At 34.2% G+C, this 22,934-nt stretch overlaps 2 protein-coding genes and 1 long non-coding RNA gene across 4 annotated transcripts in view; 2 read left to right on the top strand and 1 right to left on the bottom strand.

Moving 5' to 3' along the window:
• Positions 1 to 884: 884 nt before the first annotated feature.
• ndrg1b (N-myc downstream regulated 1b) lies at positions 885 to 6,354 on the bottom strand. Its single transcript, NM_200692.4, is given in 14 exon segments — positions 885 to 1,598; positions 1,689 to 1,740; positions 1,824 to 1,859; positions 2,036 to 2,083; positions 2,187 to 2,238; positions 2,323 to 2,385; positions 2,502 to 2,605; positions 2,691 to 2,747; positions 2,832 to 2,918; positions 3,121 to 3,181; positions 4,083 to 4,145; positions 4,651 to 4,771; positions 4,949 to 5,054; positions 6,193 to 6,354. Coding segments are annotated over 14 exon segments (1,080 nt in total). The 5' UTR covers positions 6,241 to 6,354; the 3' UTR covers positions 885 to 1,416.
• On the top strand, positions 4,954 to 8,988 carry LOC147840330 (uncharacterized). Its single transcript, XR_015511570.1, has 3 exons — positions 4,954 to 5,078; positions 6,369 to 6,519; positions 8,341 to 8,988. It is a non-coding gene; the product is annotated as an uncharacterized LOC147840330 (long non-coding RNA).
• Positions 8,989 to 12,094: 3,106 nt separating this feature from the next.
• The window catches only part of ptp4a3b (protein tyrosine phosphatase 4A3b), a 47,149-nt gene continuing 36,309 nt past the window's right edge, over positions 12,095 to 22,934 (top strand). The window contains exon 1 of one of the 2 annotated variants that reach the window (XM_087287241.1): positions 12,095 to 12,136. The gene's annotated coding sequence lies outside the window, so the exon portion shown is untranslated. Of the gene's footprint in view, positions 12,247 to 22,934 lie in introns of both variants that reach the window. The other variant, XM_087287242.1, reaches the window with a different exon arrangement.

The following is a 22,934-nucleotide window of genomic DNA, read 5'->3' as shown; positions in this document are numbered from 1 at the left end:
ATCATGAAATTGAACCAGAAATAATGTCATACAGTCTTTTGAGGGGACTAGAAAAGAAAACCTATTCAGAAAGCTTATAAATGGCTATATACAAATTACATTGTCTACAAATTCATACAAGTTTGGATTTTTGACAATCATATTATAAAGCCTACAGGCCCATAGCCTGGAGGGGTTTGGGTGGTTTGAAAGACCTGACAGTAGTCTAGAATTTGTCCCATAGATGAGCTCCTATTTTAACTGCTACGCTATAACCAATTGAAAAAATAATCCATGAAAGGATTTAAGACCAAGCGGAATCTGACATTATTGACTTTCACTACTGACCTACTCTATTATTGCTAAATAGAAAAAAAAAATTATAAGGAACTTTTATTTTAAATCTTGGACCTTATTCTTAAAAAAAAAATTAAAAAGTCACCAAAAGCAGACCATATTAAACTAGATTTTAATACTAATTAGGCTGTTGTTGTTATCCATGCCTTTTAAAACGTACTTTATACAAGAGGGTCATGAAAAATTGTCAAGGACTATTAATTATTGTTAATAATTGTTCAATATTCAAATGACCAAATTCTGACTGAGAAAACTGAATGTGCTGCAGCTTGTTACTTGCCTAATAAATGAAAATAGGCTACAGATTTCAATTAAAAACTTTAACAGATTTCATTTTTGAAATTTTGAAAAAAAAAAAAAAAAAAAAAAGAACAAGCACTTTCACCAGGCTGGCCACCGCCCTGTTATCTGTATGATTTTGCTTATTATATTCCTTTTATACTATATAGCAATTTACATAATGGTGCAATGTAGCAGTTTGAAATGAATGAGTTACTGTGATATTAGAATTTAATGGCTGTTAAACATTACACAGTAATGAGACTGACTTTATAGGTTATTAGTTATATTTTATTGATACAGTAAAATACAATCTTACTACATTCATATAAATCTCACTGAAGTCTTGCACAACCAGAAATGATTCAGAAATGTCAAGTGTGATGTAAACAGCTGTCTTTCTAAACTAACACTAAACATTACTATCAGGCATATGACACTATCAATTACAGGTGAGTTAATGCAGTAATAAATTGTGTATAAAAAAAACTCCCCCAGGCATTCATTCACATACACACTCCTCATTTTAAAATACACAACTAGCTTATACTTTCTCACAGCAAACTGTACATGTAAAATAAGCCCTCTTTACACAATCAGTATAAAATATTACATATTGCACATTGTAGGAAAACAACTGTTCACTGGTTCAGAATAGGATATTTAAAGTAGCCCTATGTGTAAAATGTATGCTCTTTGAGGGCTATCGCTACTGTAACATCCCTTGTGATAAACACCAATGTTGAAACATTTTAATCAGCTTCTGATTCCAGATTAAACTGCTGAGGCGTGTTTTCAAGTTCAGCAGGTCAACTCGACGGAAACTGAGTGACCCGATGAACTGTGCTCCACACAGGCGCTTTCCATGGACACATCGGTGTGGGAACGTCCGCGCTGCTCGTCCGTTGTGCCGCTGCGGGTTCGGTTGGAGGAGTTACTGGCCGTACGAGATCGAGCCAGGCGGGTCATACTGGCAGAGGGCACTGTGGAGTAGAGAGAAGACGGTATTATCAATTATTAACGTGGGTAGTAGTTCAAGAAGCTGTTGTGATGCTAAAACAATGCGTTCTTACTGTAGCCCATGCCCTGGATGAAATATTTGAAAGCTTCAATCAGTTTGCCAGGCTGTAAAATAACATAAAGAATGTAAATTCACTGTAAAAGTCAATATAATCTAAATTAAGAATATGAAATCACTCAAATGATACCTGATCAACTTGAGGCAGGCCACCACAGTCAGCCATCTTGAAAACCAAAGTACAGAGTAAGTATAGATTTAATATTTTACAATATAAGTTATATTTGACATTTTTATAGCTACTGAATGTTTATAAAATAGAATAATAATGAAAGAATGTCGTTATAAATGCTATTGAAAAAATATTGATCAGTAGGCTAAATGACATGTTTGGTCACTGACCTTAAGAAAAGTGGTCGTTGTTGGATTCATTCTGGAGTTGCTGTCAACCTGTGAGGTAAAATATTTATAATATGAACATAATATAAAGTTTTGGTTAAAAAATATTAATCGTAGGCTATGAGTAGCTTATAATAAACATAAAATAACTCACTACAGCATCCACAGCTGGGGAATTATCACCCACTATGAGCAAAGCTGGACACCTGAAAAAAAAACAGTATAGTAAGGTATAATGCAATCCACCAGTCAAAATCCGTATGCTTACTGTCATCATGTGGGTAACCTACTGCAGGGTTTTTGTATTAACGTTTCCTCCTTGTACAGGTCTCTCAATCTCCAGATCCTTTCGGCTGAGAAATGATGGGTAAATTATTTCACTTATTAGTAAAATGAATTGCGTTCTCTACTTCACTGCAGTATATGAAAGTATATGAGCCATTGCTGACCCAGATGTTATTAGTGATACCTTTTGTAGGACTTGACAAACTGTTGCAGGTTGGACTGGTTAATGTTGTTCGTGATGAGCTGACGGAAGGTTGCGATCAGTTCGTGATTGTTGTGGATCTCCTCCTACAACATTAGTAAATGGTTTGAGAATTATTTTGCAGGTCATTTTGATTTAACTAGTCAAATAAGTCTCATCGTCAGTTCTCACCTTCCCAAACAGGTGTGAAATGACAGTATCAGGGAGAGCGTGAGTCCAGCTTGTAATCTGTCGAGGATATTACACTTTAGTGAGGATTTATGTTAATGAGTTTAATAATCATGAGAATGCTAATGTCACAGAAAGAAATACCTTTTGTGCTGCCCAGTCCATGAAGCCCTCTGCCTGAGTGCTCATATTAATCAGAACAAGACTTTCAACCATGTCTGGATGTTTTAGCTTTTGGAGATAAAAGCAAGAACAACAATCATTAATACAAAAATAAGATGATGTATTGCTCTTTGTGCTGAACAAACATTCTTGTGTATTAACAAGCAAGTTGGCAAGAATAGTGAGCAAGATTATTCCAACACTGAGTTTTAATCTGTTTTATTCAAGACCGTTCAAAATTCAACTGTTAGGAAAAGACTTTAAAACTCACTGCAAAGCGGGCGAGGATATTGGCTCCAGCTCCGACACCCATTCCAATCACACTCTTCAGACTATAGAGAAAAAACAGAGCACACCTGTGTCACTAAAAGTGAACTCTAAATCTCAAACATAAACTTTAACGAGGGTTTAAACAGGTCATGGAATTTCTGGAATATCATGAACTTTGAATGTCAATTCCAGACATCGAAAATCAGGGAATTTTTATATAGTTTTATCTAAATCATATAGTATCAATAATTTTTGTTTGTTGATTAAAGTTTTACTTTCTAATCACGCCTGTTATAATGATCAGGCTCTTTTTCAGCTCCGTTTTGTTCCTTTCACGTTCATTAACTGGCAATCTCAGGCAAACTACAGTCAAATATTGTACCTGTAATTAAGGCTAACATGCCAGGATAAAATACATTTTAGGAGCAGTAAGAAACAGTAAGTACCTCAGTTTTTTTTTTTTTTAAAAACCTAAGGTAAATTATCAATTGTTGTTCTCATAGTGGCTTTTAAAGCCCTGAAAGATGATATCCACACTGTAAAAAAACAAAAATCTGTTATTTTATGGGGGGTTTTGGCAGCTGGAGTGCCGGAAAAACGTAAAATTACGGCCATTAAATTACAGACATTTACCGTGAAATAACAGACAGTAAATTACAGAAATGTACTTAAATTTAAATTTCAGGTAAATTTCTGTAATTTACTGTCTGATATTTTACGGTAGATGTCTGTAATTTAACAGCTGTTATTTCACCCCAGCTGCCGGAAAAAATCAAAAGAACAGATTTTTTACAGTGCAAGATATTCAACCAATTTTATATTATGCAAAACCCAACAGCAGCCAGTTTATCCATTAATTACAGTTCATTGAAATTGGGAAAATTGGGACATTGCTGTTTGGCTTATATTGGGAATCCTATTTAACTACCAAAGATGATACAAAACTGAGCCTTAAAGTCTTACCCAAAATGATTGAGGACCATTGGTAGGCTCTCAGAAAGCTGATCCATTGAAGGGTAGGTATAGCTAAAAAATAGAAAAAACAACAACAGACATTTATTTTTCAGCCTCACACATGTGGAACAAGATAGAGGTCAAACACTGTGATCGTCCAATCAAACAGCACAACAGAGTAATTAGGTTCCAGGCATTAGCGAGGTCATAATCTGTCTGGAATGGATGTTGCTCTGGAGGGTTTGGATTATATGTGATGCATGTCAGTTACACTGCTGCAGCAGATGGCAGATCATAAACATGCTGTGTTCCTCTCAGACCTTATAAGTGACACGCTGACCTACATTCTACCAGTCTGGTGCCATAGGGTGCTGATTAAAGCTGTCTGCGGTATATTTGCTCGAAGCAGATCGGCTACGATTGAGCAGATTTGAAATGGATTTCCTGTCTCAGAAGCTGGGGACGTTTAATGCGTCTTTGTTTACGGAATGAGTAAGAGTGACTCCCTACTGGATGCTCTGGAGATTCAAATCTTTATGCTATTATTGATCTGGAAGCATAATGACCCCTGACTCACTCAGTGGAGAGCGTGCTGGCACCCTCCTGCTGTCCCGGGGCATCAACATGGCACACAGCGAAGTGTTGCAAGATCTCATGCATGTCTTTGTGATGAAACATTGACTCAAAACAGCTCTTATCTGCAAAAGAGGGAAGACAGAAACTGTGTTGCTAAGAAGTGTTGATGTTCAAACACAAAATCTTGAGGCGATTAAAAAATAACTGTTGTGTATAAGATTCCATTGTATTTATGTTGTTTCTCTTAAAAGCAGATTGATGTACAGACATTTATTTCTTGAATAACCAAAGCTTCTTACGGTTCAGTCCAATGTCATGGAAGGTCAGGATGGTAGGACGGTTGCCCTTCGGGACACCCTTCATGGTGCAATGCACCCTTCCAAAGGAGGTCTCCACATCATCCTCCTACAAAAGAAACATTATGGTCAGGTTTGTAACATCTTGTGTATTCTGTTGTTTCATTATTAATGAATGTGTGTTCAAGAATTGTTCAATCAAATTTTAATTGGTTCAATCAGTATTTTAGTTTAGTTGGAGACTTCAGCAATGATTTAGTGCCTTTAAATTATAAAGAGAAAATTCTAATCTCATGTTTTCTTTGCGGCTACTACTCTGGAACAAAGTGACCCTTAAATTTTCTGTCGGATCTCTGAATTTGATGTTTATCGATTTATGTTTCAAGTATAATCTTCAATTTTATTTTATTTTAATAAGCTACTGAATAAAATCTAGGACAGGAGCAAAAAATGACAATAGGTTTTCATATATTTAACTGCCCCAAATTTAATGTTTCATATGTTTTTCATTCTTTGTTATTATATATACATATATATATATATATATATATATATATATATATATATATATATATATATATATATATATATATATATATATATTTTTTTTTTTTTTTTTCCCAAAATATCCTGAGAAATTATAGCTGTTATAAACAAATACTGACTGAAAAGTCTTTTAATTTTTTTTATTCCAAAGTTGTATGTGAATTTGGCTAATCACTTTGCTAAAGATGAGAGAATTACTTAGTTCATCCAAAAAATATATATATCTTAATCCATTTTATAATTTGTATGAAAATAAAATCTGTAAAAAAAAAAAAAACTAATGATGTCTCAATCAATTTATATTCAATTTACAGACATTTCCTTTAACTCTAAAACACAGGAAAATGTAATCTATTATTCAAAATAACGGTAAAGCACTGTAAACAATCTTTATAAAAATGCTAAAAAACTTCTTTCATGAACACGGATCACATTAAGCTGCATTTTCCAGACTTTAGTCCTAAATAGCCTACTTATTCTGCATAAAAATGCCAAAACACCTTAAGCGGACATAGTAAAGCTGCAGGACAGTAAACAACACAAATCCCATCAACAGACAGCAAACATCAAAACAACAAGTTTGAAAGACAAAACCAAAACCAATGCAACTTAAACCAATGCTCTGTTTCCACTTTATCACAGCAAATAAAATATTAAAAAAACGCAAGGATACAAATCAATAGATTCATATCTGAACTCACAGTAATGTCCAGCTCAAAGACGCTGCTCTCGGAGTCCTCCAGTACCATGGTTATTATAGTTGCTGTAAAAGGCTAGTGTGCTGAAATATTTGAGTAGATCCTGTTTTATTGCTGCTTCAAGCTTGGAGTTGCACAGAATGCACTGAGCTCTGGGTTTTATATCCTCTTGTTTACAGTGTGGCGCAAACGTCCCGCTCCCAGCATGCTTTGCTCAGTTGCCAGAAGGAGCCTAATTCTTAAAGGATGGAGAGCTCAGCAAATTGGATCAGTAAATTAAGCTGGACATTGGCATCGCTGAGGGTGTCCCACCTTTTTGGTTTTCCCAAGGTATGTAAATATTTTGTGAATGAAGTACGTGACATCTTGGGAGTTTAAAGAATCCATTGTAGTGGCCATTTTATTATGCAATGCTCCATTGCTATACTGCCGTTTTTAAGTGCATAAAAATAATATTATATCACTCCTTTGAAAAGAAAATATTGCCATTATTTAATATATTTCTTTAAATATGGATTTATTTAAAGTACAATAAATAACAATTTATTAATTATTTGATAAAATAACTAATAATGTTTTTGTCCCTCTAAATAGTGATACAGATTTTTGGAATTAAATCAGTATTATATTCATATATTTTGTGATTATTTTTATAAATAAAAATGACTGACAAAGTCCAGAATTTGGCCCTATATGAGTTCATTTGTCCTTTTTTTTGGCAGGATGTCAACATAAATTGTGAAAATATCTGATAGAAGAAGGCTTTATGACAAACTTTTATTTTTAATTATTCAATTGTACAAATTCTGACAGAGAAAATGAGCTGGCCAGTTTGTTATTTACATACAGGCTACAGTTTTAATATGCTTTAACAGATTCCTAGTTTTTTTGTTTAATGATGCATTATAAATTATAAATTTGTATTTTAAAACCAAGTCTTTTTTCATACTTCTTTATGCTTTTTTTATATATATTTTCTAATCTCATAACATTATTTCTAACATTATTTATAAGCTATTATGTTTATTATAATAGCTTACAGCTTAAATGCACGTTTAGAAATAAACACTTTGTGATAGAGTAGTTTAGTATGCACTTTGACAAAATTGTAGAAAATATTTTTGTTGTATCAAAAACTGTGGTTATGATCACCATCTGACAAGCTAATCTAGCCAAGATTAGTGCTTAAATGTCACTAAATTGCAGAATTTGAACCTCAATTAGTGGTGGAATGAGTACTGAAAAATCATACTCAAGTAGAAGTACCATTACTTAATTAAAAATGTAATACAAGTAGAGTAAAAGTATCGTTTGTGAATATTATTTTGCCCTTTTAAAAATACTCTAGAGTAGCAAGTATTATGCTGTGAAAATATCTGATGCATTTAGATGCAATTTGTGTAGGAATGTGTAAACGTAACATTCAAGCATGTCTTGAATATGGTTGTATATGATGCAATTTAGTTTCTATGTGCGATTTGATTGGACAAGAATCACAGGACTGCTTATCCTACTTTAGCCAATCCCCATAGATAAAATAATAATAATAATAATAATAATAATAATAATAATAATAATAATAATAATAAAGTAGTGACTGCAGGTTGAAGGAAAGTAGTGGAGTAAAAGTACCAATACAGTGCTAAAAATGTACTCAAAAACAACTTTGTTTAGTTTGTTTGTAGTAATTTGAGTATTTGTATTTATTACTTTACACCACTGCTCAACATTTGATGGAAATAGAGGAGAATAACTGCAAAAAAAAAAAAAAAAAAAAGAAACCACCCTTTCAGTAGGCTGGCTACGGGCCTGAATTAGTATTATTAATTGATTAATTTATTTATTTACATAACATACTATCAGACCAAAGCATTTTTTATATTGTTGAAAGCTTTACAGAGCTGTAATGAAATGAGGATTAACATATTAAGGAACACAAATTAAAATAGTTTTAGATCTGCTTTTTTATGTAAAATTAAAAAAGCTTTTAGTATTAGAATAAAAAAGTTAAATAGTCGATACATGGGATAAAATCACTTGAGGAAGAATTAAAACTGACAATTATTAAACTATGTTTTAAAAATCATAGTCATTATAAGAATGTTAATCAACATGCTAATGTTTCACTCTTGTTTTCTTTTTTTCTCCCAGAAGTCACGTCGACATGTCTCTAAAAATTCAGAAATGCATTTTATTTAAAAAAATGTTTGGTCTAAAAAAAGGATCAAGAGATCAGCGTGCACATCAGGCACGTAGTCATGGGCTTGATCTTGGAGCAGTTGCACCGAAGCGCTCTGTTTACAATGTCCATCATCAGAGGAACAGCGTTAAGCTCATTTAGCAGAGCGACAGGAGTGAAGCGGTTCAGGGCAGATGGCATTTTTGTAGTGCAGACGTCACCGGTCAGAGCATCACGCTGTCCTGAAAAGAAGAGCACTGAAATCTGCTTGGAGGATCAGTGGGACAAACAAGCTGTTTCTTGTCACAGACATACAACCAACGGCTGCTGGCAAAGCGGTAGTTCACCCACAAAGAAATCCCATTTGAATTGACTGACCAATTACTAACCATCTAAACTTTACAATTAGAAGTGTTTGATTCATGTGAGTTCAGACATTAAGTATTTTAGATTATAACTACGAATGTTTTACATTTGCGTTTTTTTCTGAACTAAAGTGGTTGTTTTTTAAACAATATGCGGATCAGACATTTAGATGAGTGTCTATTTGGTGATTTGAATGTTTTCATGCATGTCCTTTAAGCATTTCCAATGTTTTAAATACATAATGAAATATCCTGCAATTTTCTCTGTTTGAAAGTCAATAGTACAAACCAATTATGATATATATCTACATTTAAACAAAATCAATTTATGAGGTAAAATTTCAATTTAGGACAAATGAATAGGTTTACTGTTGTCAACTGTTAACCTAACTATATTATAATACTGTAAACTGAATCTTAAATACAGAAGCATATTGGCAACAGTGTTTTTTTATAAACCCTTTGAATGTCTAACAGAGTTTATGGTTTAACACAAAGGAAGATATTTTGAAGAATGCTGAAAAAAACAAAACAACCTGACATCCAAAGTAGGAAAAAGTATGTACTATTTAAGTCAATGTCTATCGCAGGGGTCACCAACCCTGTTCCTGGAGAGCTACCTTCCTGCAGATTTTAGTTGCAACCCTGACCAAACACACCTGTTTGTAATTATCAAGTGCTGCTTTAGCTACTATTAATTGGTTCAGGTGTGTTTGATCAGGGTTGGGACTGAATTCTGCAGGAAGGTAGCTCTCCAGGAACAGGGTTGGTGACCCCTGGTCTATTGGCTTCCAACATTCCTCAATTGTGTGTGTGTGTGTGTGTGTGCGTGTTTGTTAGTTAGTTAGTTAGTTAGTTAGTTAGTTAGTTAGTTAGTTAGTTAGTTAGTTAGTTAGTTAGTTAGTTAGTTAGTTAGTTAGTTAGTTAGTTAGTTAGTTAGTTAGTTAGTTAGTTAGTTTGTTTGTTTGTTTGTTTGTTTGACAAAATAGCTATGTGTGACCTATCAATTTAATACTTTAGCATATATGTATCCGTTGTTTTTCCAGTGATGGGTCGCTACTGAAAGGGCATCCGCTGCATAAAACATATGCTGGATTAGTTGGCATTTCATTTCGTTGTGGTGACCCCTGATTTATAAAGGGACTAACCCGAAAAGAAAATGAATCAATGTATGCATTGTTGCTATCTTTGTAAGATCTGTAGTTTTTTTTCAGTATGTTTGATGTCTGTCAGTAAGTTAGTTGAGTTGAGACATGTGTGATTCTCATTAATAAGGATAGTGTCAGTCCATCTGCTGTATAAACAGACGACTGTTTCATTCTTTGGAAATCCAAAAGACTGTCATGCACAATGGCTTTTAAACTGACTCACCTGGTTTTAAATTATGTTTGTTTAATTGAGGAGAAAATTATATTGGATTTTTTTTTGCATATTTTTATTGTATTATTATTATTATTAGCGTCATCATCAGCAGCAGCAGCAATAATATAAAATTAAAAGAAATTTCTTAATAATTGCTACATTCATTAATTATATTTTAAATATGCAGTCAAGCCCAGAATTATTTATACCCCAAAAATATTGGTTGCAATTAAACTTAGATTTAAACACATGAATTAAAACAAACATCCTATTACAAATACCCAAGCTAAATATTAAAGTTGATTAAATATATTATTTCACTTTTCAAAATGGATAATAAAGAATAAAAAGAAGCATCATAATAGATTTACCCAAGCGGAATTTTAAAGTTGATCCAGTAAAACATTATTTAAATTGAATTATTATTGACTACAATAAATAATAAATAGAAGCATTTTTATATGCACCCAAGCTAATCATTTTAAATTATCAAAGAAAAAATTGCTTTCGTTATAAAAATGGCTGGAAGGGCATCTGCTGCATAAAACATGCATGTGCCAAAATAGTTGGTGGTTCATTCCGCTGTGGCGACCTCTGAAATAGGGACTAAGCCTTAGTAAAATGAATGAATAAATTCTGTAATTGCACTTTTTAATGATACAAAAACAAATGTTTTCATTACATACACAAAATATTTTGAAAATAAGCATATTTAATATATACCCTAAGTTTTATATAAACAAAAAGATATACTTGTTAATTAATGTCCCTTTGTTATGCTATTGTTTACTAATGTCTTTTCAATGTCAAAAATTTAATCTGAAAAATGTTTTAAAAAGCATGTGTAGCCAAATGTTATAATAATTTAAGCCAAACAATAGTGTTTCCTTCAGATGTCACAACTGACGTGGAGAATCCATCTGTTGCTGCATGTGTGTGTGTGTGAACCTCATCTTTTATTAGGTGATGACCTGCATAAAGTCTAAATCAGACAGTCTACTCAAAGGATAATGCATTTATAAGTGTAATGACCTCATTATAGATGTTTTAGTACGACGACACTAAATTATAGATATGTAAATTAATATATAATAATTATTCAAAATAATTTAATAAATAGCCAATATAATATATAGAATAAGTGTAATTATATACATGTATTTAAATGTAGAAATCCATGTATAAATAATTCATAAATAAATCTAAATGAATCATTTGTATTTGATAGTTAGAATTTTAAAGGGCATTTTTATATGGGGTAGGCTATACATAAATATAATGTAATTATGTGGGATATCTTTGTAAATAATGGTTACAGTAAGCTAACTTTTATATTAAAAGATACAGATCATATAACATGACCCACTGACACAGTTTTATATTTACACACTAGATGGCGCAATTATCAGCCCTAAGCATTAGCATTTACTGATAAGCTAATGAGATTGCTTAAGGCGAGACCTATGGGCGAGACAAAAAAAAAAGCCTTTCCCCATGCATCTGTCACACATTATCAATTTGTAGAATTTACAGTTATGATACATATTTTACAAAGAGTTTTTTCCCCCGCACTGAGCAATAATTCTCTACTTCAGTAGCACTTGCATCAACATGTTTCTCTGTTAAAGCCTTCACAATGTGAAACCTAAGCATACTTAAAGGTTTTTACAGAGGAATATTTTCCAAAGTAACTTGTCGTTTACATACAACATTTAATTCTACAAAAAGGCATGAAAATGTATTTCTCTTGCTATCTGTTGTGTCATAAGTTTTTTTTAAAATGTCTAAATTGTTGTTATTTGTTTACTCTATTCACCTGCAGTATCTTGCCTTAATTGCTTTAAGTGAAAGTATTGAACTTAAATTCTAGTTTATTTTCAGAAATTTTCCCCTCTCTGTTGCTCTGGGTGACGCTGCGTCTCCATGGTTGCAGCAAGGGAATCTCCGTACCACACACCCGTACGCACACACATACACACGCGCATATACAAGCGCGCGCGCGGATACACGCCGAATCACATGAAGCAAGTCTGACAAATCTGTGAGTATGAAAAAGAAGCATAAAATCACTAATAACTTATCTGCTTCGATACAAATTCATGTTATAATAGTTTTATGGCATCAGGAATACTGATGTAATCCGCGCGAATTGTATTTTTGATTGCGGAGTGCGCGCGCCGAGCGAATTTTTTTATTTAGTTTTGGGGCTGTTGCAGTCAATACCTCTCAAGTATATTTCATAAATTGTCCACAAGCGTCACCAATGTACAGTTCGTGGTGTAAATGGGTTTTACATCAAACGCTGAAAGTTAAATTGTCAGGAAAGTGGTCCTCGTCTGCCACCGGCGTTTTCAGAACAAAAGCGTTAAGGGGCTGTTAGCGTTAGCGCGCTGCTAACGGTGTATGTGGAGGTATTTCTTTCACACAACATCTATTATATCAAGCCTTTTGTGTTCATATTTACCTAAATAAAAACGCGACAGAATGATAATAGGTGTGTTTTTATTGTTGTGTGTTAGAAACTCAACTCGCTTTGTGTGTGGGACACAGCTGGACGCGTATCAGCATCCATCCATCGCATAACCATAGAGAAAGTACAAGAATACCTTTAAGTTAAGATGTTATTTAACTAAAGTAGATAACGTGGTTTGGTTTTTACCTCGCTATCACATCAAAAGCAACAAGTTGCGATAAAACTCGCTGCGTGTCTGTGTGTGGTCTCTTTGTCTGGTAACGTTACCGGTGTTACGGTTTAACTGGTGACCGTGTTAACTGGTGTCCCTTTCCAGATGTAAGCTATTCACGTTTGCAGATTCGTCACTTTTTCACAGCAACAAAACATGTCCATACCAAATAAAGATTCTTATTACTTGGTGTCAGTGTCATTGTGTGCATTATTGATTTTTTAATATCTGTGTAGCAGAACAGCATATAACCAAAGTAAATAAAAAAAAATAATTAGAATTTACATGTCATTAACAGGATGCGAACATGTGTAGTGAAAAGGTTTAGCACATGTATCCATCAACTTATCTAACTGAGCTACTCAGAACTTCAAACGAAGTGGTCTGTTTTAATATATTTGTCAATTAAAACATGCCTTGCTGTGGTTGTGGACCCGTGTTAACATGTTTCCATCGATGTTAACATGTTTACATGTTGTTGAGTTACATGTACTCGCGTTAACGTGTTTCTACAAACTCTCCCGCTGATAGAATAGCTCTATGTGACTAAACGATGCTTCATCAGTTGCTCAAACCATGTTTTTTCTTAGTTCTAGACTCATGTCTACCTGTGCCTTTGGAGTCGTGTTAACTCGTGACCCATGCTCATACATGTAACGTAAATAAAGATTTTATCGAAAAAATTATTACAATGACGATATTATTATGCAGCATATTATGTCTAATATATATAATATATTTCATATATAATATTATGCAACAGAATATTAATTGAAAATCGCAACATTTCAATGTATGATCTTGGTCACATCTGTATCAAGGTACTTATGAACATGATTTGGCTACATACGATAAAATTACTAAAAGCTGCTAAGCCTACATCAGTGCTTGATAGCTCAATTAGTTAGAACGTATGTTCCTTTCATGCGTCTCTTTTGTTAGTAGGTTCGAATCCACTGCGACTGCGATTTATAACGTATGCTTATTTAGCGGAACATCGTAGTCATTTAGAGCTATTCTGAGAAAATATCAGCTCGTGTAACTTTGTAGACACAGACTAACACGAGTCAATTAGACTATTATATTCTTATTGCATAATATTCTAATATTCTGTTGCATAATATTATATATGAAATATATATTATATATATTAGGCATAATATGTTGCATAATAATATCGTCATTGTAATCATTTTTTTGGATAAAATCTTTATTTACGTTACATGTATGAGCATGGGTCACGAGTTAACACGACTCCAAAGGCACAGGTAGACATGAGTCTAGAACTAAGAAAAAACATGGTTTGAGCAACTGATGAAGCATCGTTTAGTCACATAGAGCTTTGTAGAAACACGTTAACGCGAGTACATGTAACTAAACAACATGTAAACATGTTAACATCGATGGAAACATGTTAACACGGGTCCACAACCACAGCAAGGCATGTTTTAATTGACAAATATATTAAAACAGACCACTTCGTTTGAAGTTCTGAGTAGCTCAGTTAGATAAGTTGATGGATACATGTGCTAAACCTTTTCAATTCACATGTTCGCATCCTGTTAATGACATGTAAATTCTAATTATTTTTTTTATTTACTTTGGTTATATACTGTTCTGCTACACAGATATTAAAATCAATAATGCACACAATGACACTGACACCAAGTAATAAGAATCTTTATTTGGTATGGACATGTTTTGTTGCTGTGAAAAAGTGACGAATCTGCCAATCTGCAAACGTGAATAGCTTACATCTGGAAAGGGACACCAGTTAACACGGTCACCAGTTAAACCGTAACACCGTGACCATCTATGGGCGCTGAAGACTTTAACATTTTGCACGCAGTATTTGCATGTGAGCTGTTATGTTCGTGTCACTTGAACAACCTGATGGTTCAGTTCTGTTTAACTTGCGGGTTGTGTTCTCTGGAATAAAGTCTATGATTAAGACTTTAGTGTGCCAGGTTATTTCAAGTTGAACAACCTGATGGTTCAGTTCTGTTTAACTTGCGGGTTGTGTTCTCTGGAATAAGGTCCATGCTTAAGACTTTAGTGTGCCAGGTTATTTCAAGTTGAACAACCTGATGGTTCAGTTCTGTTTAACTTGCGGGTTGTGTTCTCTGGAATAAAGTCCCAGATTAAGACTTTAGTGTGCCAGGTTATCTCAAGTTCATGTTTTCTCCGTAACTCTAGCTGAGTGAGATTCAGATAAAGGCTAGTAGCAGAAGTGGACATAAAGCTGTCCTTGCTGAGATGTGGTCGGTAATGGCCATTGACCCAGGTATTCAAACTTTCCTTTGTGTTCTGTTGGCTTTGGCACAGGATGAACATTTTTGGTGCATTTGTCTATTGGATTGCCTTCGACTTGTTTAAATTGCTGTAAATACTTGCTTGAATATATACACAAGGCATTTGCTGAACACAGATTACATCTTTTGAATTTTTTTAAAAAGAACAGAACAGCATGCAGGTTAAATGCAGTATTAGAGTGAAAAAAATAAAACAATACTATGGTGAGCTGTCTCATTAATATTAGTTGTAAAGATTAGGCATGGGATGATACCCGGTTACAAGGTTTACCGCGGTTTGGAAAAGTCAAGGTTTTAAAACCGCTAAAATGATCTGCTATACCATTCTTAAGGTATTGGCCTTATTCTTCAATGTGTGCGCTCGTTTTTGTGATTGTTTCAGAACTTCTGATTCAGTCGCCTATAGGAGAAATGACTAGGAATACTAAACGGCAGAAAACGTTCAAATTACTTGCTCTACAAACAAGTGTTTGCATGACTATACAAACCAAGTAGAATAATATATTATTAAAAGAAAAAATCAGTTTGCAGCATCACGCAGCATAACAAGCTGTTTTTATTGTCTAAAAAGGAATGGAAGTGAATGAGACCGGAAGTCTGGAGCCTAAAAGATTCGAATGGCTGCGCCTGCTCTTACGTGAAGATTAAGGTGGATATGTAAGGTTTTTTTATGTGTTGTAAAGAAATCTGTGGTTTTGAAACTAATGAAGACAGCAGAAGTCAATGATTTATTTTAACTAATTAGCCTGACATGTTTACTGTTCCGAATAATTAAAATCTTTCCTAAAATAAAATATATTGTGTTCCAGTTGTTGTTTGTTTTACTCAGACATTTAAACCAAACCTGTTTTAGAGCATTAATCACAATATCATGATATTTTTATTCAAAGTTATCATTCCACCAGAAACTTATACTGGCCCATGCCTGGTTAAGATGAAAGTTGATTAAAAATGGTGATTCAAGTGTTCTATTTCATGTATATGTAGCTTAGTTGTTGACAGTGTTATTTCAATAGTGTTATTACTTTGCATACTGCCTTTATGTAAGCTTTACAATTGTTTCATATCTCATCACTTTTGCAGACTAAAATATGTACTACACTATGACACAAAAGGAGACCACTCACTTACAACGTTATCCCTAAAAAACATTCAGGCTTTCTCAAAATATCCTCTTTTATTTAACAACCGGAAATAATGCCATACAGCATAAGGATGGCTAAATGATGGCCCTCAAAATGTTGTCACTTTATTGAAGGAACTCTCACTTTAAAATAACTTGTTAAAATAAAAGAGGATTAAGGGTGCTTTCACACCTAGACTTTTGTTTTCGAACCTGGCATGTTTTCACAGTGAATACGGTTCGTTTAGCATATGTGAGCAATCACACTCAGATCTGCGCCAAAACAATCAGTCTAAGATCGCCTGAATGAGGTGGTCTCGGCTCGATCGAAAGGAACTCTGGAGAGGATTGATTGTAGTGAGAAAGCAAAATGATCTGAACCAGGCTATATCACAGTGTATTATGGATATGTAATAGGCATATAGGTCATACAGCTATATAAAGAGAGAATTACGAGTAGGGAGGGATGTCATTCCTCCCGGTAAATGTGTGTGTCATGTCAAATACGAAAGTAAAAGCATGCTAACTATATTAAGGAGAGGTGTTTGTCCATTAGGAAAATTGACCGAACAGCAGTCCTGGTTTATATGTTTTTTTTTTTCTCTCTATAATGTAAAGCCTATAATGCATAGCCTAATTCTTGTCAACGGTTGTGAGATAGTCTTACCTCTGATTTATATTTGGTGACGATGTGTGTGGTAATAGTGTGAGGTTATAATGTCTTATTGCTCATCGTCATAAATTAAAATAAGGAAACATGATAGCTGACCGGGACTGGAGACTCGCACGTGACTTGTTTTAGCAATTTTGGTCCATTTAGTAACTTTGCAGTGTTAAAGCAAACCATTCCAAGAACAAAGTGCAACATTGTAACAATTTTAATCCCTGTTTCGGAACAAAAGAGTCAATCCACAGGTGTGAAAACACCCTAAGTATGTCGTTAAATCTGTTTGGTCTAACCCAAAACATAAAAGAAATAATATGGTATATTTAGTCCTGGATCCAGAAAGTGGAGTTTCTGTTAAAGAAACTCCTGTCATTTCCAGTGAAGCAAGAAATTTGCAGAAAAGGTTAATTCCTTGGATTGGTATTTAGTTGCAGGTGTTCTATAAATGCAGCTTTGAGTGCTCCTTTGAGTCTAGTATTACTGTCAAAAAAATACCGTTACAGTATGATCATGATCCTTTAAACTTGTACTTGGGTCAGTCGTTCATTCTCTATTAGATTGATTTTCTAGCATTTAGCCGTGGGTCAGTAAAAGTTTTTCTGATGATAGCCTTAGATAAAAACATCATGGTTTCATGGTATTTTGATTAGTGCTCTAAAATAACTTCTCTTTAAATGTCTTAATAAAAAAACTTTTCCCTCATTTACCACAATATATTTTATTTTAGGAAACATTTAAAATATTTTGGAACTGTAAACAGGCTAAATAAATCAAATAAGTCATTGACATCTGCTGCCTTCATTAGTTTCAAAACAAGGATTTCTTTAACAAATTAAAAACACTTAAAAAAACTCTAGGAAGGTATAACATAATTTTTTTCGTTTTTAAACCTTAACTTTTCCAAACTGTGATCAACCCTGAAACCGGTTATCGTCCCATGCCTACTACAATTACCTCCAACTGCTTATAGAAGCAAACAAACATTGTGTCATATTTGCAACCAAAGACCCTAACACACCTTCTTTGGCAGTGGAAATGTCTTATAGGTGCAGGCCAGAAGGGTAAGCCCATCTCTAATCAGTCAGGCAGGAAGAGTTCAGGCTGGGATGGGTTTCCTCCTACCTGCAGTGCTCTCCACGCTGCAGGTCATCAACCCGCCCTGCCGTTAGTTATGGAATGTTGGAATAGTTTCTTTTGGCTCAGTACGCTAAAGTTTATCCGATGACGTAAGCTGCCACCATGGGGCAAGGGGTGGCTTCCTCCACAACAAGTGAGTTACTCCCCTTTTATTAGGAAAAAGTGAGCAACGCTGGAATCTCTGTATAAATGATTATAATGTGGTTTGGGGGGAAATGTTTTGTTTGATTGAATTTTTTTTTCCGTTTTTGTTTCCCATAATTTTAGCGCCACCTTTGCCTCTGTTTGTTTTTCATTTCAATACAGATGCTACAGTGTGTGTTTATTTTTTATTAGAGGGTTACTTGTGTTATTCAACCCAAAGTGCAGTGGGTCTAATCAAAGCAAGCTCCTTCATCGAGGAACGTTGGCCCCCAGGGGTATGTGACATTTACCCAGCATGCATTTACAAAAGCCTGCTGCTGGGAATTCCACCCTGAGAACAAAGTCGTGCAGGGCCGGAGCCTTAGAAACCTGTTACTCCCTGCTACATAATAGTAGTGGTTGCATAGAACAAATAAGCCGCAGGACTCTCCCACTGTAATTCTGTCTGTCAATCAATATAGCTTCATCTGACTTTACTAGTTGCTGGCATGCAGTCCCTGGCAGCCCGACAAATACATAGAGGCAAAAAAGGGGAGAAAGTAGTGGAGGTTTGTGCACTGTTGCCAAATAAAGGGTTATGCTACAATTCCCAGTGGAGCAGTTGTCCCCGTTCTCTTAAACTGGCATTCAAGGTCACTATTTGTGTTCAGAAAGCATAATACAGTCAAGGGTACTGACTGTATTATGAGCGCACATTTGTATTAAGAACCTTTTTTATAGTGTGAGTAAGATGTTTTCAGTGATCCCTTTTCAATCAGGTTGCTCTCTGTCACATTAAATGCCAGTGTTAGAAAATGCCGCAAGTTAAGTGTCAATCTTGTTTACATCTGGTAATAAGATGAGTTTTCATCAACCTGAGATGGATTATGGCTACATTAAAATCATCAGTATTTTTTTATTTGGTGTTTTATGCTACATTTATATTTTTTTTAATCTTCTGAGTTCTGAATTTACTATGATTATAATTATTAGAACTTTATTATATATTTGAAGAGATTAGATGCAAAAACCTCTAATTGCCATCTGAAATTTTCATCTAAAACTAGCATTCTCAAACTGTTGTGTGTAGTTCATATAGTTTTACTCTTAGTACAAAGAATAGGCTGCTATTATTGCCTTTAAAGTGAAATAACTGAACATAAATAAAGGGGACTGAGAAAACCACTATTTTTAGAGAAAAAATTCAGATGGAGCTTAGAGATTTTTGCATCTGAACTCTTCATTTATTATTTAGAAAACATGCTTTATTGTCCAGATATTTCATATTTTATCTATGGAGTGTTTGTTAAAGTTTTGAAGTTAGATATAAGTGGCCATTTCTGCCATTCAGCTAAATACTGTGTATCCTGCTAGAAGTGAATGTTAACGCCTTGTGTAAATAGGCTGATTTATACTTTTGCGTCGAGTGATCACTATGACCTACGTTGTCTGTCTTGCACGTAGTCGTGCATTTATACGTCTGCATGCTGTTTGTGTTGCTGTGCATTAACTTCTAAAATGCTAGCTGGCAGTTGGCTTTTATGTTCCTCTGTATCGAGGTTCTTCACAGGTGTTTTATTTTTATTTTTTTCTGAACGCTATCTTAATGTACAAGTAGATAAAACTGAAAGAGTTGGGAACTGGTGGGCTTGCAACAACTTTATAAACACAAAACAAGTTTTCATCTTGAGCTCTTTCACGGGATTACACACTTGTAAACACTCGCTCCTCTTAGCGCTGCCCACACTCGTCACTAGGGGTGTAACGATACACTCAGCTCACGATACGATGTGTATCACGATATAATGTTCACGATTCGATATGTATCACGATATTTGGAATAAAAATTTAAAATTAAACTAAAATGCAAATTTCACTGAGTGAACTATTTTTATATATATTTCTTTTGTTTCAACTTGTTAAACTGAACCTTCTTTAAGAAAATAAATTAAACAGGCCTGTCTCTGGAAAATAAAACTATTTAAAAACTTCTTAAAAATATTATTGAAATGACAGAGACAAAATTAAGGAACAATTTAAGTAAAGGTGCAAAAAAAAAAAAAGCTTTCTATTCAATTGAATTTAACAGTAAGAGCTTAAGGCTTTGCTTGGTCACTTGCGTTTTTTTGTATGTGCAAAAAAAAAAAAATCCACATTTCCAGGTATTTAATCCATATTTAATTAAATTCATTTAGAGATATCTCTAATTACAATTGTGACTAGTCAAAACTCATTTAGAGATATCTGCAAATATTTTTCAATGGAATTCAATAGAGGAATATGACTAGTCATAATATATTTGCAGATATCTTCAATCTGATTTCGTACTAGTACAATTGTAATTGCAGATATCTCTAATTGTCATTCTGACTAGTCGAATTATAATTATGACTAGTCAAAATATAATTAGAGATATCTCTAAATATATTTATGGATAGTCAGAACAAAGGTTTAAATGCTAAAACGGCTTGCCATATGCACGCGTCTATCAGTCTGCCCTCTGTAGTAACAGCTCACGGTCAGCTCACGTCATGTGTGATTTTGCGGCGGGAACATTATATGAAGACAGAATGATATTTTAGGGTGAATTTTACCTTATAAATACAGTATGTGACTCTTTCAACACCATTAGGAGGTATCCCTGTCGCTGTGCAAAGTATGTAAATCACTGTGAAGACTTCAAAACTTAGGATGTTTGACCCAGTATGCGTGTCAAAAAGCGGACGAGTCTAAAGCAATGACTGCACAACCGAAATGTTGCCAGACGTCTGATTTTGAGAGGATGGGCCATCCTCTATTTCAGCTCCACTCATCTTGGTCTGCTAATATTAATGCTGCTGCAATCTGGACTCACGTGCGACAGCAGGTGGAACGTAGCTTACGTGCAAACAGCTCAACTAATAAGAGAAAACGGACGTCATATCGTAATCAAATCGTCATAACGCCACGATGCATATTGTGACATTTTTGCATCGCAATAAATCGTACAACGATAAATTGTTACACCCCTACTCGTCACAGTTAGCAAGCCGACCAATCACAGAGCTTGCGATATGCGTCATTGCATGCTTGTAAATCCTAATTGCGTTTTTAACTCCCAGGAGTGAGCAGTGATATAGATATCATGTGTTGAATGATCTCCATGTCATTATTTAGGTTTCCATGTAGTTCTTATCACATAACTTGGTTAACACAATTTGCTTTGTAGCCTGTGCTCCATGTCTTCCTGCAGAGACACCATGAAGAAACAGTATATCAAAAGGAATTACAAATGCAACGTGATGTTCAACAAGGCTTCTGTCTTTTCGCTCTATATATTTAGTGTGTAGCTTTTAGGTTGCTTATCAGATCGACTTAATTCCTTTTGTTACAATCTTACTGCTTGTATTGTGTATTTTACTTATCGCTGTTGGACTATAGATATCAACACAGCAGACTGTTTAGCAGCACTTACTCATCACAAATTGCATAAACTATGGTTTTTGTTGAATGAATTTAGCAAATATTAGAAATTCAGCAAGTATAAATAGTAATTAGCAGTGCAGCATTATGTGCTACTGATTTTAATGTTTAATTAGAAACATTCTTTATATTAAATGAAAGTCTTAGAAAGATTTTTGAAGGATCTTTAAAAAATGTGTGTTTGTGTGTATGTATATATACACACATATATATATATATATATATATATATATATATATATATATATATATATATATATATATATATATATATATATATATATATATATATATATGTGTGTGTGTGTGTGTGTGTGTGTGTGTGTGTGTGTGTTAGGCTTGCCACGATAGACGGTGTTGACGGTGATACCGGTTTTAAGACGCAACACCGGTGACATCACTTTTTCACCGTGACACCGTCCCCACATTTTTTTTTTTTAAGTATTCGTTTTTTTTTTATTATTTAAATATTTATTTAAATTAAATGGGAAACATAATTCTAAATAATTTACCTAAGATGAGTGCATGCACTATAATTATCATCTGAACATAGCTACAATGCGTCATATTTTATTTATCACATCAAGAGAACGAGAGGAGTCGAATTTACAGAAAGAGAATGGCTGACGTATAAGTGTCAAAACGCAATGCAAAAGCGCCTGTTTGGCTATATTTTGCAAAAAAGAGAACCTGAAGACGTTAATGAGGCAATCAGCAAACTTTGCCTGACAAAGGTGGCAGCAGTTGGAGGAAACACAACTAATTTATACACTCATTTTCAACACTTGATGTTCAACTATGTGTGGGTCCCGGGTAGATAAGATCAATAGCCATAAATACGCAACGCATACTCTGATTTTTAAAATCACGCGACCATCATCTCACAGTTTAATAATAATTTATCTTTATTTATTTATTAAAACAAGAGTGATTTAGCAATGCCGCGCCATTAATAAGCCAACTGCAGAGAAACAAAGCAACTATTGCTGCAACAGTCGTGAGCACTTTTTCCGACGTTCAGCTGTTATTTTTTTTGCAATTGATTATTATGCATTTAATGTAAAAAAAATCAATAAAGAATGGGCCGACAAGAGTGTGGGCTAACCAGTGTGTGTAAAACTATTTTTTTAAAAGGAACAAAAAGCAAATCTGCAACAAATAAAACTAAAAATAAAACCTCTTGCCAGTGCTGTGTGTATTCCGCCACTGACAGTGTAATACGCGCTTATGCAGCGCCTGTAACTGCCGCTTTTAAGAGAGATCAAAGCTTTTATCATAACCAAAAAGCATAATCATATAGTTATAAATATTCCATAACAATACTTTCGAAAT

Source organism: Danio rerio, chromosome 16, assembly GCF_052040795.2.
Source record: "Danio rerio strain M-AB ecotype USA chromosome 16, GRCz13ab, whole genome shotgun sequence".
NCBI lineage: Eukaryota > Metazoa > Chordata > Actinopteri > Cypriniformes > Danionidae > Danio > Danio rerio.
The sequence above is the reverse complement of the archived record's forward strand: the minus strand, read 5'-3'. Positions and strand labels throughout refer to the sequence as shown.